Source organism: Ovis canadensis, chromosome 3 (assembly GCF_042477335.2).
Source record: "Ovis canadensis isolate MfBH-ARS-UI-01 breed Bighorn chromosome 3, ARS-UI_OviCan_v2, whole genome shotgun sequence".
Lineage (NCBI taxonomy): Eukaryota > Metazoa > Chordata > Mammalia > Artiodactyla > Bovidae > Ovis > Ovis canadensis.
Genome location: NC_091247.1, coordinates 162,158,850 through 162,175,003, shown reverse-complemented (window position 1 = coordinate 162,175,003; position 16,154 = coordinate 162,158,850). Strand labels below are relative to the sequence as shown.

The following is a 16,154-nucleotide window of genomic DNA, read 5'->3' as shown; positions in this document are numbered from 1 at the left end:
TTTTTCACTTGGAGATACATGTTAACATTTTGAAATAATCTATACAAGAACTATGAGGTTATTATTTTGGAATTGGGTTTAGGAAAAATGTGGGCTCTTTGTGCCAACCCGAAAGGCTTTAGTTTTGAGCTACAAAAGAAAAGTTGTCAAAAGGGCTGACAGTGTTACAGAGGGTAGGGGCACTGAGATGCTGCTGTGACTCAAATAATGAAGAATGGAGAATTTATTTGATGATTCATATTGGTCATTGCTCTTTAGGAGACATATTTGTTATTTTTTAAAAAGCAGAATTCTAAAACCTAGGTGCTAACCTCTATAAAACATTTGCAAGCTATTTTTTATGCATATAAAATCAGGGAGTAAAACACCAGGGAATTTGCAAAGGTAAGAGAATGAAGAGGAGTGAGGTTAATGGTTCCAAGCTCTGACAGTACCACTCAATGCTCAGTTTCTTATCTGCAAAGTTAAAAAAAATATGCTATCAAAATAACTATTACTTCCTCTAAGGGGTGCGAAATATTTATGATGTATCCTCAAATCACTGCAGGGTCTCTAAGAAGGAAAAGGAGCTATACAAAATAGCTCAAAAAACCCCACTGTGTTCCATTAATGAGAATGCAGTAACAACAGCCAAGTAGTATCATAATGTATCTTTGTCTAGAAATGAAAGACTGGCATCCAGAGGAAAGCAAACGCTCTCTTTAAATTGGAAAGCTTTGGTTAGACAGAAGTTAAAATGTAGGGGCCGCTGCTGACACTCTCCAATGAATCAGCAGAGCTATATTTAAATTGTAGGACTTTGTATGCCAGATATGAAACCAATACATTCTGGTTAGTGAAAAGTAAACAGGAAAAAGCTGCGCAGTTTTGAAGACCCCCCGCCCCCGCGTCAGAATACTATGATAAAAGCAAGAGGTAGCATTCATATAGCATTTGACAGTTTAGGAAGATCTTTTCATACACTTGATTTCATTTAGTCCTTACAACAACCCTGTGAAGTAAGTGTTATTAGCGCCGTTGTACAGCCAGGGAAATGGAGGCTTTATGTTATTTGAAGTTGTTTGCCTCAAGTCACGCGCTTAATAACGAAGGAAGGCAGACTAGATGCAAAGCAGTTTTCTATTTCCTCGCCCTCATCCTGCCCAACCCTGTCTCTCCTCTACTATAAAACTGTTAGACGGGTGGGAGATCAGAAGGAAGGTCCAAGTTATTTCTAATTAGTCATGAGAGGACATTCAGTATCCTGAGTCACTTTTTAGAAGACTCACAGCTATGAATCTGAATTTCCCAAACAGGATGTAATGATGGTGTTAATATCCAGGATAGCACAGGATACCTTAGAACACTGGTCTAAACATGTTTACTATGTTCTAGAGATTAGGCTCCATAGTCCCTTGGGCAATCTGTCTTTTCTACCCTTCTAAGAAAATCAGGTATCTGTCATACAAATCTGACTTTAAAGCAACTTTGCAGTGAGAGCAAAAAGGATATCATCGGCCAGCTGACAACATTTTCTCTAACCTTCAATATCCTGGTAATCATGCCTTTCACATCCAATAAAATGTGAGGAACCAGAGGAGGAAGTTGCCAGTTTTAAAGTGACGTTTCTGAAATTGAGGTGATTTATAGCTTTCCTGGTGGCTCAGATGGTAAAGCGTCTGCCTGCAGTGCGGGAGACCCAGGTTCAATCCCTGGGTTGGGAAGATCCTCTGGAGAAGGAAATGGCAACCCGCTCCAGTACTCTTGCCTGAAAAATTCCATGGACTGAGGAGCCTGGTGGGCTACAGTCCATGGGGTTGCAAAGAGTCGGACACAACTGAGCAACTTCACCTTCACCATAGCTTCTAACAGAACTTTCCCCTTTTCACTCTGCAACAGGCACCCCATGATCAATAAGCCCCAAGCTCTCACATCTCTCCAAGGCACCATCCCATCTCCATGCCACAGTTTGAGGCTGCATTTTCTGATACACAAATTGATTTTACTGGACACAAAAATAATTTCTGTAAAGTCTCTTCCAATTCCTTTCAAACCCTGATGACGAACTTACTTTGTTCAGAAATAATGCCCCTACATTATATGACTTCTAAACCAATCAAGCCCTAGTTATGTCAGAAATAAAAAGAAAGGAAACCTACAGAAAAATATAAAGCATGGTTATGATTATTCCTATAGAAATAAGGCTTCTGTTATTTCTGGGAACTAGGTCTGCAGATTTTAGTGTTGCATGTTTTTATTAACATTCTGTATAAAACAATTCATTGCTTTTGCTTGTAGCAATGTGAAAAATGCAAGGAGAAACACAGTCTTGTACTCAACAGATTGATTAATCATATCTCATATAAGTTCACTTGTCTGATAATTCTAGCTGGATTCAGTCAATGGGCTGAAAAGTCCATTACAAGAGTCAGACTGTGTGAACACAGGGGGCTCAGGTTGAAACAGGAATGAATTTGATGGACTTGGAAGATTTAGGCGAGTCTTTCCATGTTCCCATACTGTTGGTGGGGCTTCGGTTGTTAGTGAAGGAAGTCTGTCTTCGGCTCATACTGTCAGAACCTTCTCTGGTGAACGTTCGTTTCACGTTTTGGCAGCATGGGAAGCTTTGGGCACAGTCTTGCAAGAGATGGCCACTAAAAAACATGTATATCCAGGGGTTGCAGCAACTATTCAAGGAAGCCAGTAATGCAGGGATGGCGGTGGCTGGGTTTTCTGACTCTGTATGGAAAACATAAGGAGAAAGCATTTAACTAATCAAACGCAAGTAAAAGCACTGGATAAACTCATTCTTTTATTGGTTCACAAAAGTGGGAAAATGTCTTGGGTCAATATAGAAAATGAAGTATTTTGTTTATCAATTGGGGAAATAGTTGGTGAATAGAAATTGCTTTGTTGTAAAATATTTTCATGAGCAAGATGCCTTGAAATTAATTCAGATATTTTAAGCCACTATTAAAATATTTAAGTAGAATGAGGGAGACTTTCAAGAGGCTAAGAATACTGAATCATTTATTAATAAAACTTTGAATCATTTGTGTTAGCACTAGCATATGCTAATGGAGACAGCACTTACAGAATGGCTGCCATTTCAGTGAAATCTCAAGAGTCTATAGCCACATATACCAAACTGTATGCATCCTGATAACTTAGGCAAAAGTATGACACTATGGACCATGTTTAGTCATTTAAATTTTTTCTTAATACTAAACACATTCTTGTAGTAAGAACTCTTTACAGAAGGGGATAGTTCAACTAGGTCCCTGAAGGATGCAGTGTTTAGTTGTTTTCTTTGGCTAATTAGAAACTTCTTTTAATTTTAAAAGAAAACTCTCTTTGATTCTGGTTTGAACAACTAGATTATATTATGGAGAATGGATGAATTAAGAAATTCCAACAGTCTTTTGAACCATTTTTTTGTGTGTGTAATTGCATTGTCAAACCACATAAATATAAACTTTCACAGTAGAACTAGGCACTGAGAATATACCTTTTCTAAAGATAAGAATAATTGGCAAGCATTGACACTTCCTTATTTAATATAAATTTGGGTCTTCTCACTCTTGTTATGCCAGAATAAATTACACATTATTTCATCAAACTTTGTGCTAAGATGCAAATCTTAAAGTGATCATGATCTGTGACCAAGATTCTATTCAAAAAGAATGGAAATCATCAACATACCTATGCACAGTGAAAAAAATTAAAACATGTTGAGAAATGGAACACTAGCTAAATGCCAAATTGAAATGACTTAAGAATCTTCCTTCAAGGAGTTTAATCTTCATACCCCCAAGACCAAGCATAAAATAGGCACAATAATATTTGTTGGCTGGATGAGGAATAAATAAAACTTAAAAAAATTTTTTAATCTTTCTTCAGAAAAATATGTCTGTTTTACCCTTATTTAGGGCATTTCTACAAAAATTTTACAGTGTGTTACTTTTCACAAGCTAGCAAAAAGCAGTCGTGACAGTATAAATATTTCCCTGAATCCAGCAGACTTGAAAGCAGGATATTAACACTGTCGTTAGTGCTTTGACAGAGAGTAAATTTTTCTAACTGCGTGGCTGACGCGAGGGCATAGTTTCTGGATTTGTGGTTTTAGGAGCTGGTTACATTATCTTTTAACTATTCCACTCAAGGTGTGATTCTCATTCACTAAGTTAAGAACTATGGGCCTAGAGGATGTTATGAAAAGACTGTCTCTCTCTCTCCCCACTTCTCCCTCTCTCGCCAACTCCCTCTATCCCCAACACAGAGCCCCCATTCCTTCACCTTCCTCCGCGGTCCTGACACCTACCGACCCAGGAGAAATTCTTATCCCAGGCAGACCACATCTGGATGATGAAGAAGGGCGCCCAGCAAACGATGTAGGCCGTCACGATCACGAAGGTCATTTTCACGGTGCGGATCTTGGCGCGGGAAATGGTCTTCACGCTGCTCACACACCGCGCGTGCAGGACTCCTCGGTACAAGGCGCTTTCTCCCGCGCCCTCGGCGGGGGCGCCCGCGCCCTGGCGCCCCGCTGTCTTTCCGCGGACGTTGCGCCAGATGTGGTAGCAGATGAAACCGTAGCAGGTGCCCAGGATGACCACGGGCGCCACGAACACGCTGCCGGTCATCCAGGTCACGTAGGCCGGGAGACCCCAGGGCTGGATGAAGTTGGCCCAGCAGTCGTAGGTCTTGGTGACGTTGCTCACCTCGACCACGGAGAAGACGAAGTACTGCGGGGTGCTCAGCACGAAACTCAGCACCCAGGCGGCGGCGATCATGAGGCGAGAGCGGCGCGCGGGCTGCTGCAGAGTCTTCAGCGGGTGGCACACGGCGATGTAGCGATCGGCCGTCATGACCACCAGCATGTAGGCCGAGGCGAACATGGCGAACACCTGCATGTGCTTCACCACGCGGCACAGCCCGTCGGGTCCGCGGAAACGGTAGGTGATGTCCCAGCCCAGCTGGGGCAGCACCTGGAAGAAGGCGACGGCCAGGTCGGCCAGGCTGAGGTGGCGGATGAAGAGGTGCATGCGGGACGTCTTGCGAGGCGTGCGGTGCAGCGCCAGCAGCACACTGCTGTTACCCAGCACGGCCACCACGAAAATCACGGCCAGCACGGCAATCTCCAGCTTTGCCAGCTCCTCGTTGCGCGTGTCCGCCTGCGGGCCGCCGTCTTCCCCGAGCGCCTCCGAGTCCCCGCTGGTGTTGGCACCTCCCGCGTCCAGAGGCCACCACCGGCTGGAGTTACTCGCGGGCCCCGCGCTGGGGCTCCCGGAGAATCGCGTGCTGTCCATGCAGCGCCCCCTCGGCCTCGGCGGAGGCCCGTTCCCTTCCCGCTTCCTCGCGCGGTGCGCTCCCTCCTGCCAGCGCTCGCCGCCAACCGGGCTCTGCTCGCTCTCTTGCAGGCGTCTCCGGGCGCAGAGTCTCACCAGCCAACTCAGCCGCTCTCGGTCGAGCCGCACGTCTCTTTCCCTGCTCCGCCCTTTCTCAACTCCGGCGAAGCCTGGAAGGTGCGCTCTGAGTCTCCGAAAGCCCTGGACTCCAAGCTCAGATTATTGATACGGAGTTTGTTTCTCCAGATCGCGCTCCCTCTCGCCCCAGTGGTTGGAGGCTGTTCGGTGCCTACTCTCGCCACCTCCCTCTCCTCTCCTCCCAGGATTTTCCTTTCTCTCAACTTCCTACTTCGGTGATTTGTGCTTTTTGCATCACTGCTGCAGGGGTGGGGCTGGAACGCGCGGATTCCTCGGTGTATCGGCTGTGGTGATGCTTCCCCGCTCTTCTATTAATTAAAAACAAACTAAACTCGTAGAACTGGACTTGTCATACCTTTTCAGGGCTTCCCATCATTTCCTCAAGCCTCCGTCAAGAATCACCTTAACTCTGCATGTGACTTCAATAGACATGGCACCTAGAAATCCAGAGTCCACTGCCCGCTCGGGTGCTCTTGAACCTGAATTTGGCGCGTGACGCCCACCTGCGCCAGCCGAGATTTCTCCCTGTGCCGAGAGTCCGCCCATCCCTGGAGAGCCAATCTGGCTAACTTCATTCTCAGGACAACTCGACTACAGGAATTTCGTCTCTTACTGCCCCGCTCCTCTCCACCCTCCTCTGCAGTGTAACTAACTTTTTTGATGCCTCTTGTCTGTCTCCTGCCTGCGTTCGCTGACCGGAAGAACGCAGTCGCTGGTCCCGAGGCAGTCCCCGCGGCTGCTTGCGTGCGTGTATCACAGCGGGGGAAAGGAATTTCTCCTGGTTTTCCACTTTCCCCTGGGGCTGGGAGCGGGTTTAGGGGTGGGTGGGACTTAGGAGTTTTCTCTAAACTAGATTCCTGGGGTTTTCTCCGGGAAAAGCCTGATTCCCACAGCTGGATGGGCGGGCATTGGGCCACAGGAGTCCGTGGGGACTTGATCTGCTTTACTGCCGAACCATGGGGACATCTCTTCGGGTGAACGAAGAGAGCTGCCGCAGAGCGGCAGCCCAGGAAGTGCTGTCCAGACTGGAACGAAAAGCCGCCAGGCTTCTTGCGCTGGTAGATGAGAAAGAGGCAACCTGGGCAGGAGAGAGATGCTCTGAACAAGAGGGAAAAGACCGCCTACCTATCGACTGGTTACTCTGGGCGGCGGGAACCCAGCAGCCGGGCCGGGGACCCACAGAAATACTAACTGCGCCCTCTTTCAACTTTGGTGAAGGTACACTCGGAAGAACAGCAAGGGGGAGCTGTTTTCAGGCTATTTCACACAAGAGGCTTCCCTGGTGGCTCAGATGGTAAAGAAAATGCCTGTAATGCGGGAGACCCGGGTTCAATCCCCAGGTCGGGAAGATCCCCTGGAGAAGGAAATGGCAACCCACTACAATATTCTTGCCTGGAGAGTTCCATGGACAGAAGAGCCTGGTGGGCTGTATAGTCCATGAGAGTCGGACACGACTGAGCAACTAATACTTTCACTTTCACAAAAGTAGAAGAAGAAGAAAAAAAGAAACAACTCCATTCTGTAGATACAAGAACATGACTTTTTGGTCAGAACGTATTGTGGCCATGGTAGAAATTTGATTGTCTGAGAAGAATATCTATGAAATGTAGGCAAATAAACCAGAAACATTTCTGAGTTGCAGTTCTCAATGATAATTCAACTTTGCATGCCCAAAATGCCCAGTTCATGCATGCCCAAATCTCAAGGCTGTCACGCTTAAGAGTGCTGAATTGGACCTTGGGAGTCCTTCATTATGGCTGCATAAGCCTCGGTGTATTTATCTTTAAAATGGTAATGAAAGTACCTGCCTTACTTTATGGGGCTTCCCTTGTGGCTCAGCTGGTAAAGAATCCTCCTGCAATGCAGGAGACCTGGTTTCGATCCCTGGGTTCGATCCCTGGGTTGGGAAGATTCCCTGGAGAAGGAAAAGGATACCCAATCGGGTATTCTGGCCTGGAGAAGAGTCAGACAGGACTGAGGGACTTTCACTTTCACCATCTACTTTTGAGGTTATTTGGAGGGTCAAATAAGACAATGTTCAGTATAGAGAAATTTTCTCAAACCTACAAGTTGTGCTGCATTAAGGAGTCAAAAGATTTGAAAAGTTCAGAGATAGCAATAAGTAAAAGGTTTCCAGATCACCTGTCTGGAAATATACTTTAAGCAATTAGGTAATAGTCACTGACTCCGGGAGACGACCTTAAGTAACAAATTATATTATTAGTGCCACATATGAGAAATAATCTTGTCTGACCCTAGTGTTCCAGGGTATTGCAAAAGTGGTCTGTTAGCCAGAACCTGGCAATTTTGTTGCTCTTAGCCCTACACCTTTGAGCTTACAGGTTTCCTGAAGGATGAAATCTGCAGTACAGGGTCACCAAAGTTCCTTTTAGTGTTCTTATTCCAGAGAGAGGGTGTGGTAATCAAACTATATACAAATACAAATTATGAAAATAATTTGTTAGGTTACATTGGCCTCACAGTTGGAAGATACTCATCCTCAGTGGACAGTAGTACTAATCGTCATGGATTGAATATATATACACACATTTATATGTTACATAGGAATATGTGTGTGTGTGTGAGGCAAATTCCAGAACCCTGTCCCTCGTTTAACCCATACAGTTTTTAAAATGTGTCTGTCTTGGTTTTACTGGTTCTCTATTCAAAGGAAACCAGGACCACTGAAATACTCAAGTACCTGCTATAAAAATTATTCAGTGGAAGGTAAAGAAATTGTGGTCCTAAAATATGAAAAGAACGTAGTCAGCATTTCCTGTGCTATTTCTTATGCTTTGTCTTCAAGAAATTTGTATTTCCTCTGTACTTGTATTAGGACATTACTTTCACCATCTTACTCTCAGTAGATTTCAGTTAACATATTGTGGGGGTAAAATGATGAAAAGAAAAAAAAAAAAAAGGAAGTTGTCCTGGAGTAACCTTTCTCTCTACCAGTCTTCCTTTCTCCCAATTTGCAGTTGTCCTGGAGTAACCTTTCTCTGCCAGTTTTCCTTTCTCCCAGAGTGCAATTCCAGATGTTTAAGATATATTTCAAGTAATGGAAACAGGCATCTCTTTCCCTTACTAGCTGTATGACCTTGTTTTAATCTTTGAGCTTCAGATTCTTCATCTATAAAATCTTGGCACTAAAACATAGCATACTGTCTACAAAGATTGTATAACTGTTTAAGTTTCTGGCATTTCATGGGTATTCAAAACATTAATTCTCCTTTTCTGCCCAAATATGTAAATATCCTCCATATTGCTTGTTATATAGCCAATAAGACTTTTCCGTCCAATTAAAGCAGAATTTCCCGAACCCCCTTCTTTGCAATAGATATGTCTTCTAGAAGAAAAGAATTCCACAGTTGAGTACATTAGGGGAAGTGCAATATTTGCATCTCATCCTCTCCTAGAGATTCATATGTAAAAAAAACCTCTGAGAAACCTGCTTAACTGTGTTTGTCAATATTTCACTAAGTTATTGACCACGGAAAACACTCATCCTTTTACTTTCCCCATGAAATAGTGATGAACATGCCACAGGACAATGGATAGAGTTTGAAGCATACTGAGTAAATAAACTTGGAGTTCCAGAACTCTTGTGGACTACCACCAGACTTAGTCAAATCAAGAAGTCCAGGGGCAGGGATACCCAACATCAATGGGCTACATTTCATTTATCATGTCACCTTATGCACTGCTTTATAGCTGCAATCAATATGCTCGTCTTCTCCTTAAACTTGCAGTTTACTTCCCCTTTCTTACTGAGGAAGGGGAAGAAATTGGATAGCCACAGGAGCATCCATTTTATTTCTGTCGCCCACAGAAATAAACTGTGATGCTTTCCCTTCAATTACAGATTAATGACACTCTATTAAAAGCTAAAGTGCTGTAGTCTGGTATTCATACAATACTTCTAGCAAATCAACAAATATTTGCTGCACATCACTCTGCTAGGTCTTGGGCTGGATACAAAGAAGTATGTAATGTTAGTACATTTAGTAAACACTTTAGGCCAGGCACTCTTACAAGTGCTTTACCTCACTTAATTCTCCTAGTGACCCTATAAAGGATGTACTGTTATTATTTTACCTTACATTTGAAGAAACAGATGCACAGAGATGTTAAACAAGTAGCCTTTAGTGACACAGTTGGCCAGTAGTGGAACAGGGATTTGAACAGAAGCAGTTGACTCTGGCAGAATTTATAATCTTAACTGTTACACTGTGCTACCACTAGTGAGCCTCATGTTTTCACATCTTACAGACTCATATGGGGTACTTATTTGGTTATTTAACATCTTATCTTTTTGGTGGGTTCTCCTTTAAGCCTATGAGGTCAGGTGGGATCTGCTCCAGTTTCTCTATATCTTTGGTTTTCTCTTTAGTAAATTAAGTACAGGGCTTCTCACGTGGTTCAGTGGTAAAGAATCCACCTGTCAATACAGGAGATACAGGTTCGATACCTGGCTCAGGAAGATCACCTGAAGAAGGAAAGGGCAATCCACTCCAGGATTCTTGCCTGGGAACCGTGGAGTTTCACGACTGAACAACAACAATGAAACTAAGGTAGTAGTAGGGTACTGCTAATAATAAGAGGGCAGTGACATTTACCAGTACTGACTAAGCTCTTAACTCATGAGCTAAAAGTTTTGTATTTATTATTTCATTTAATATTTCAAATAATATTTAAAATGAACTGAATATAGGGATACACTTATTATTATCCCACTTTACAGATTAATTACACAAAGGTTAGGGAGGTTAAGCATCTTAACCAAAGTCACAGGACTCCAAGGGGCTGGGCTGAGTCACACATCCGTCCATTTGAAGTCCAGGCCTGGGTTCTAACCTCTACACTGTACTATTTCCTGTATACATCACAAGAACTTAACACATATTTGCAGAATTAACAAAGGTAATAGAAACTGGTGTTTGAGTGCTGAAGGAACATAAAACTCAGACAGTGCTTGATGATTGAATAAATTAGGGAAGAGTTCTTCAGGAGTTATTTTTGAGCACCCGAATCTCTCTGTGTCTTAAATGTTCTAGTCATCTCTCTGCCTTACTGCCAGGTAAGTGCATATTTGATTTTAAAATCACCCAGTGAATGATTCTCTTTCTCTCTGTCATACAAACACACACAGGGGATTCTACAAAATAATGCATGTTAAACATGAACAAAGGTCAGGTCTTCATTATAGTTACTCTATGGAGTCAAATGAAAAATGAGAACACTATTTGGTTCTATTGATGTATGATTAAAATTGGCTTGCAGGTTAGTGCACAGAGCTATGGCATTAGAGAAAGTCTGCTACGCTCAATAGAATCTTAAGAATCCTAGTATTTATTGACAAAAAATTGAAATCTTACAACTTGTTAAGAATTTTAAAATTTTTTTATGTCAGTCAAGGCAGCAGATTTAGTAGAAAAATCACTTCACTCCAAAAGAAAAGATTTCTAAATTCATTATTATTTATATCATATGTTCAGAAAATGTTTGCATTTAAAAATTATATGGTGAATTTAACTTAAAACTTTAAAAATAAAAGCTCATTTGAAACACTGAGTTTAAGAGTTTTGCTCCTGATGAACTAATACTTATTGGGTTCTCTGCATATTTATGGTTCAGCAACTTTGATTTTATGCTTAAAATTTGATAGTCATCAAGACACATTCTTTTAGCAAGTTGGCATCATTGAGCCTGTGTCTGTGTATTCATTAACTCCTTTTCTCACAAGAGAAGAGATTTGTGTTGTGTGAAAGGTGCTGACATCAGGAATCATGATACTATCATTATTTTGTTTATCTACTATGAACACTAACTCTGTAAAATAGAAAAAAATTCTGCTTGCTTCTCCTTTTCTTTTTTGAGGTTTGACAGGTAGTTTTGAAAATACATTCCATTTCTATTCTTCATCCACTCCTCCCACCTCTTTTGTCTGCCACCTCATATACACTTACCAGATGCTTTAAGGTTTCTGAAAGCCTCTTTTTTTTTTTTCCCTATTGCCAGGGAGGAAAATTATTTTTTCTGTTAGGGTTTTCATGGTAATGATAACATATGTACAACTAACTTATCCCTGGATATAGCAGACATGTTGCCTGAGAAAAGGTTTAATCTATTTGAACTATAACCTCTATGTACATGTGAGAATTTCTAAGGTTTAATTTCTTTAGATATATTTAAGATATAGTTATAAAGTAGGAGAGGCTGAAATATGTGGGGCTTTGCCCCTGTGTTCCCAAACAGATTTTTATCTGAAAATACTTTCTGATTATGTGTAAGTCAGTGGTTACATTTAAGTGATTACCTGGTAAGTCATGAAGTAAATATAAAGACATTACTATTATATTTCCTGAGTACCTGCAATCAAATGGATGTCTGATGCTCTTTACTCATTCCTACATGGAATATACTATTAAAAAGAAAGAATTAATATGTAACTGATCTTCAGGGATAATTTTTACACTTTGCAGAATCTCTGCTTAACTTTGTATTTGAAAAACCAGTCCATCTTTTCAAGAATTTAGCTGTTCTTTCAATGAGGACCTATCACTACCACATAGCATTTTAAAAAGCTGCTTCACACAACTAAATCCTATACGGATTTGTTTTATCATAATGAAATGGTAACTTGGAGTACCCAACTGTAGAAGTCTGGGCATACAAAAAAAATCTGAAACAATTTAATATTACTTTTACTGTGATTATGAATAAGGGAAAAGGAAAAAAGCTATATGAATTCATTTGTAATGATAATAGCTGTGTTTTTCTGCCTAGAACAATATTTTATAAAAATGTGATAACATAGAAAAATATAAAAATTAAAAATGTGTTATATTACTCCCAGTATTCATAATCACAATTATCATCTGCTTATGCCTTTCTAGTTTTTTTTCCTGTGTATATCTTTTAAAGGCTAAAATTAGACCATATTAATATGATTTTTCAAATTCACAACATATTGTAAACTTTTCTCTATGTCATTGAATATTCTTCTATATCATTAATTTTATGGCTTCAGACTTCTCCATCACACTGATGCACCTAGCTTATTTATTTTACATGTTTTTCTCTTTTTGAGGGGGGAGAGTTTTGACCCCCTAGATATCTTACATTCTGTCTTCACCCCAACCTTCACCCTACATACCTGCCCATTGCACACAGTGCTGATTACAGATACCTCTTCACTCACTTCAATGTTCATTGCCTAAGGTTAAATTTCTGGAAGTAGAATGATGAGGCCAAAGGTTATATAAAATTTTGACCTTATTATCGCATCACAATATGCCAGCCTAATATGTAATAATTAATCAGCAATGCTTGGAAGTGCCCATTTTCCACAGCTTTATGGTGGTGGAATCTCTTCATTAAAAATTTCTTTCTAAATTTGATTAATGAATAACTAATTAATTGAATGTGTATGATTGATAAATAATGAGGCTAAATATTTTATAAATGTCTTATCTAATTATATTTCTTATTTTGCAAATTAATTACATTTTTGGGTACATCTCTGGTAGCATTCTTAGTTTTCTATTTTTTCTTTTTGATTTGAAAGCATTCTAATTTATATATATACGATATTTTCTCCAGTTTATCTTTCATTGGACTTATTCAATTTGCTTTTAAATTTTTTCTTTGTTTTCTGGTGAAATTGAATATATTTTAAAATATTTCTTTCAATATTTCTTCTTTTGTATATTTCTTACATATATCTTTTGATTAATTTTCTATTTGGCTATACTGCTTTTTTATATTAATTGGTAAGACTTATGGGCCTTCCCAGGTGGCACTAATGGTAAAGAACCTGCCTGCCAAAGCAGGAGACGTAAGAAACATGGGTTCAACCCCTGGGTCAGGAAGATTCCCCTGGAGGAGGAAATGACTAACCACTCCAGTATTCTTGCCAGGACAAGCCCCATGGACAGAGGAGCCTGGTGAGCTACAGTCATGATTGAAGCAACTTATCATGCACATGTGGTAAGAATTATGTACACTTAGTTATATATTCTTGCAATAAAGAAGATTTTAGTTTTCCTCTAGTCATATTTATGAAACATTCCCTTCAATGACATGATGAGAAAGTCTTTTTAAAATTGAAATTATAGTTGCTATGTATACACACATTTTTATTGATGTATATTGCTAACTTTTAGGTTTTTATGTCACTTGGAACTTATTTTGTATAAGGAGTGAATCAGGGATTTTACTAACCATTTCCAATGGCTAATTATTCCAATATCGTTTATCCAAGAAACAATTCTCAGGCATGCTCCAATCCATTAACCTGCCAACTGTTACTGCTCACCATCATTCTCTAGGTCCTCTCTTACCTTCTTACCTATTTTATATTCCATAGTCCATTGGTTTCATTAATTCCTTTGAATTCTCATTTCTCCTGCTCCCTCTTTTTTTTTTTTAAAAAAGGTGTACTTCCCATGGAAAATAGCTACTTTCAGTTAAATATAGTTTTGTTCTTGTGGTAGAGCAGCTGAAATTGAGGAGAAAAACACAACGACTGGTCTCATTTTATACCTCAAGGGGTTTGTAGTGTCCAGCAATCCTAATATAGTTACCAAGTTATATAGTATCCCACTTGGCAAGATAAAACTTTAACACCTTCATTTTTATTTTTTTACTTAAAAAAATAATTATATATTTGGCTCTGCTGGGTCTTAGTTGTTTTAGCCACTGGACCGTCAGGGAAGCCCCTGAGCTTCATCCTTATTTCACAAGAAATGGACATAAATCAGAAGAGAACTTGGCACCACTCATTCTGTCGAATTGCCTGCAGCCATACCCACATCTTCTGCCTCTACTTCTTTTATAGTGTGAATTTCCAACCTTCTCACCAGTTTACTGGATCTCTTCCTCTCTCAACTTCTTAAAGGTTTTGCTTCTGGAATCATCAGTTTTCCCCTCTCAACTGATTTGTTCCCATCAGCTTGTAAGTATCCTCTAATATCTCCCATCTTAAAACTTTCCCTTGACCTCATAAACCCCATAGTTTTTGCTCCATTTCTCTGCTCCCCTCTATAGCAGAAAACCCCATCTATATATGCTATTCCCAATTCTCTTCCAAGCCTCCTTTTTCTTACAGTTGCAAATGAAATATTATATCATAGAACATTGGATAATACATATGCAGTTAAGGCTGTGAATCATAAAAGCAGAATTGTTACCCTTGAACTTATCACCTTGCTCAAGAACTAAAATAACACTTAGCTTTTACCTATATGTTCCTTCTCTTACCCTCTTGCCTTCTCACCAACCATCAGTTCAGTTCAGTTCAGTCACTCAGTTACATCTGACTCTTTGTGACCCCATGGACGGCAGCACGTGAGGCTTCCCTATCCATCACCAACTCCTGGAGCTTACCCAGACTCATGTCCATTGAGTCGGTGATGCCATCCAACCACCTCATCCTTTGTTGTTGTCCCCTTCTCCTCCTGCCTTCAATCTTTCCCAGCATCAGGGTCTTTTCAAATGAGTCAGTTCTTTGCATCAGGTGGGCAAAGTATTGGAGTTTCAGCTTCAGCATCAGTCCTTCCAATGAATATTAAGGACTGATCTCCTTTAGGATGGACTGATTGGATCTTCCTGCAGTCCAAGAGACTCTCAAGACTTCTCCAACACCACAGTTCAAAAGCATCAATTCTTCAGTGTCAGCTTTCTTTATAGTCCAACTCTCACATCCATACATGACTACTGGAAAAACCACAGCTTTGACTAGACAGACCTTTGTTGGCAAAGTAATGTCTCTGCTTTTTAACATGTTGTCTAGGTTGATCATAACTTTTCTTCCAAGGAGCAAGCGTCTTTTAATTTCATCTGCAATGATTTTGGAGCCCCCCCAAATAAAATCTGTTTCCATTGTTTCCCCATCTATTTGCCATGAAGTGATGAGACCATGTACCATGATCTTAGTTTTCTTGATGTTGAGCTTTAAGCCAACTTTTTCACGCTCCTCTTTCACTTTCATCAAGAGGCTCTTTACTTCTTCTTCTCTTTCTGCCATAAGGGTGGTGTTATCTGCATATCTGAGGTTATTGATATTTCTCCCAGCAATCTTGATTCCAGCTTGTGCTTCATCCAGTCCGGCATTTCTCAGGATGTACTCTGCATATAAGTTAAATAAGCATTTTTTTGTTCTTTCATTTGGTAAAAACAAATGGTTGTATTATAGTTATGTGTGTTTGTGTGTGTGTGTGTATACATATATTATGGGCTTAGAGAGAGTGTTCCCTAGTAATATATTATCTAATTTTGCTCAATTTTTAGCTATATAGTGATGATATATTATATATAAACCTATATAACTTGCTTTTTGTCACTCCAAGTTAAAAATACTAAAATTCATCCATGTTGTTACATAGACTACAGTTCATTTATTCCAACTATAGTATACTGTTCATTCTATAAATATGCTATGATTCATTTTCCTGTCAATGAACAGTTGGAATACTTTAAATTTTTTGTTCTTATAAATAATGCTGCTATGGACATTCTTGTTTATTTCTCTTGGCACACATGTACAAGTGATATTTAGGGAACATATCTATGAGTAGAACTGCCGGGTCAGAGCATATGTGAATATCCAAATTGTCTTCCAAAGCAGTTTTTTCATCAGCAGTAGTTCAGTTCCCGTTATTTCATATTCTTGCCATCACATGTTATTAT

General features: G+C 40.3%; 1 protein-coding gene across 2 annotated transcripts; it reads right to left on the bottom strand.

Annotated features, from left to right (window-relative positions):
- Positions 1-2,215: 2,215 nt before the first annotated feature.
- On the bottom strand, positions 2,216-7,095 carry AVPR1A (arginine vasopressin receptor 1A). 2 transcript variants are annotated; one of them, XM_069580961.1, is made up of 2 exons: positions 4,276-7,095; positions 2,216-2,718 (listed from the first exon to the last, which is right to left on the bottom strand). In XM_069580961.1, the coding sequence occupies exons 1-2, from the start codon at positions 5,286-5,288 to the stop codon at positions 2,667-2,669; spliced, it is 1,065 nt and encodes a 354-aa protein (XP_069437062.1). In that variant the 5' UTR covers positions 5,289-7,095; the 3' UTR covers positions 2,216-2,666. The 2 variants fall into 2 exon arrangements, with proteins under 2 accessions (XP_069437062.1, XP_069437061.1); XM_069580960.1 differs by having other exon boundaries at positions 4,301-7,095.
- Between the last annotated feature and the right edge of the window lie 9,059 nt (positions 7,096-16,154).

Bases quoted from the DNA above. Each gene is read 5' to 3' on its own strand.
- AVPR1A (XM_069580960.1), bottom strand. From the start codon at position 5,288: ATGGACAGCACGCGATTCTCCGGGAGCCCCAGCGCGGGGCCCGCGAGT. The intron at 2,719-4,300 runs GTAGGTGTCAGG...TTTTCCATACAG, and splicing joins TAAGAATTTCTCCTGGGTCG to AGTCAGAAAACCCAGCCACC.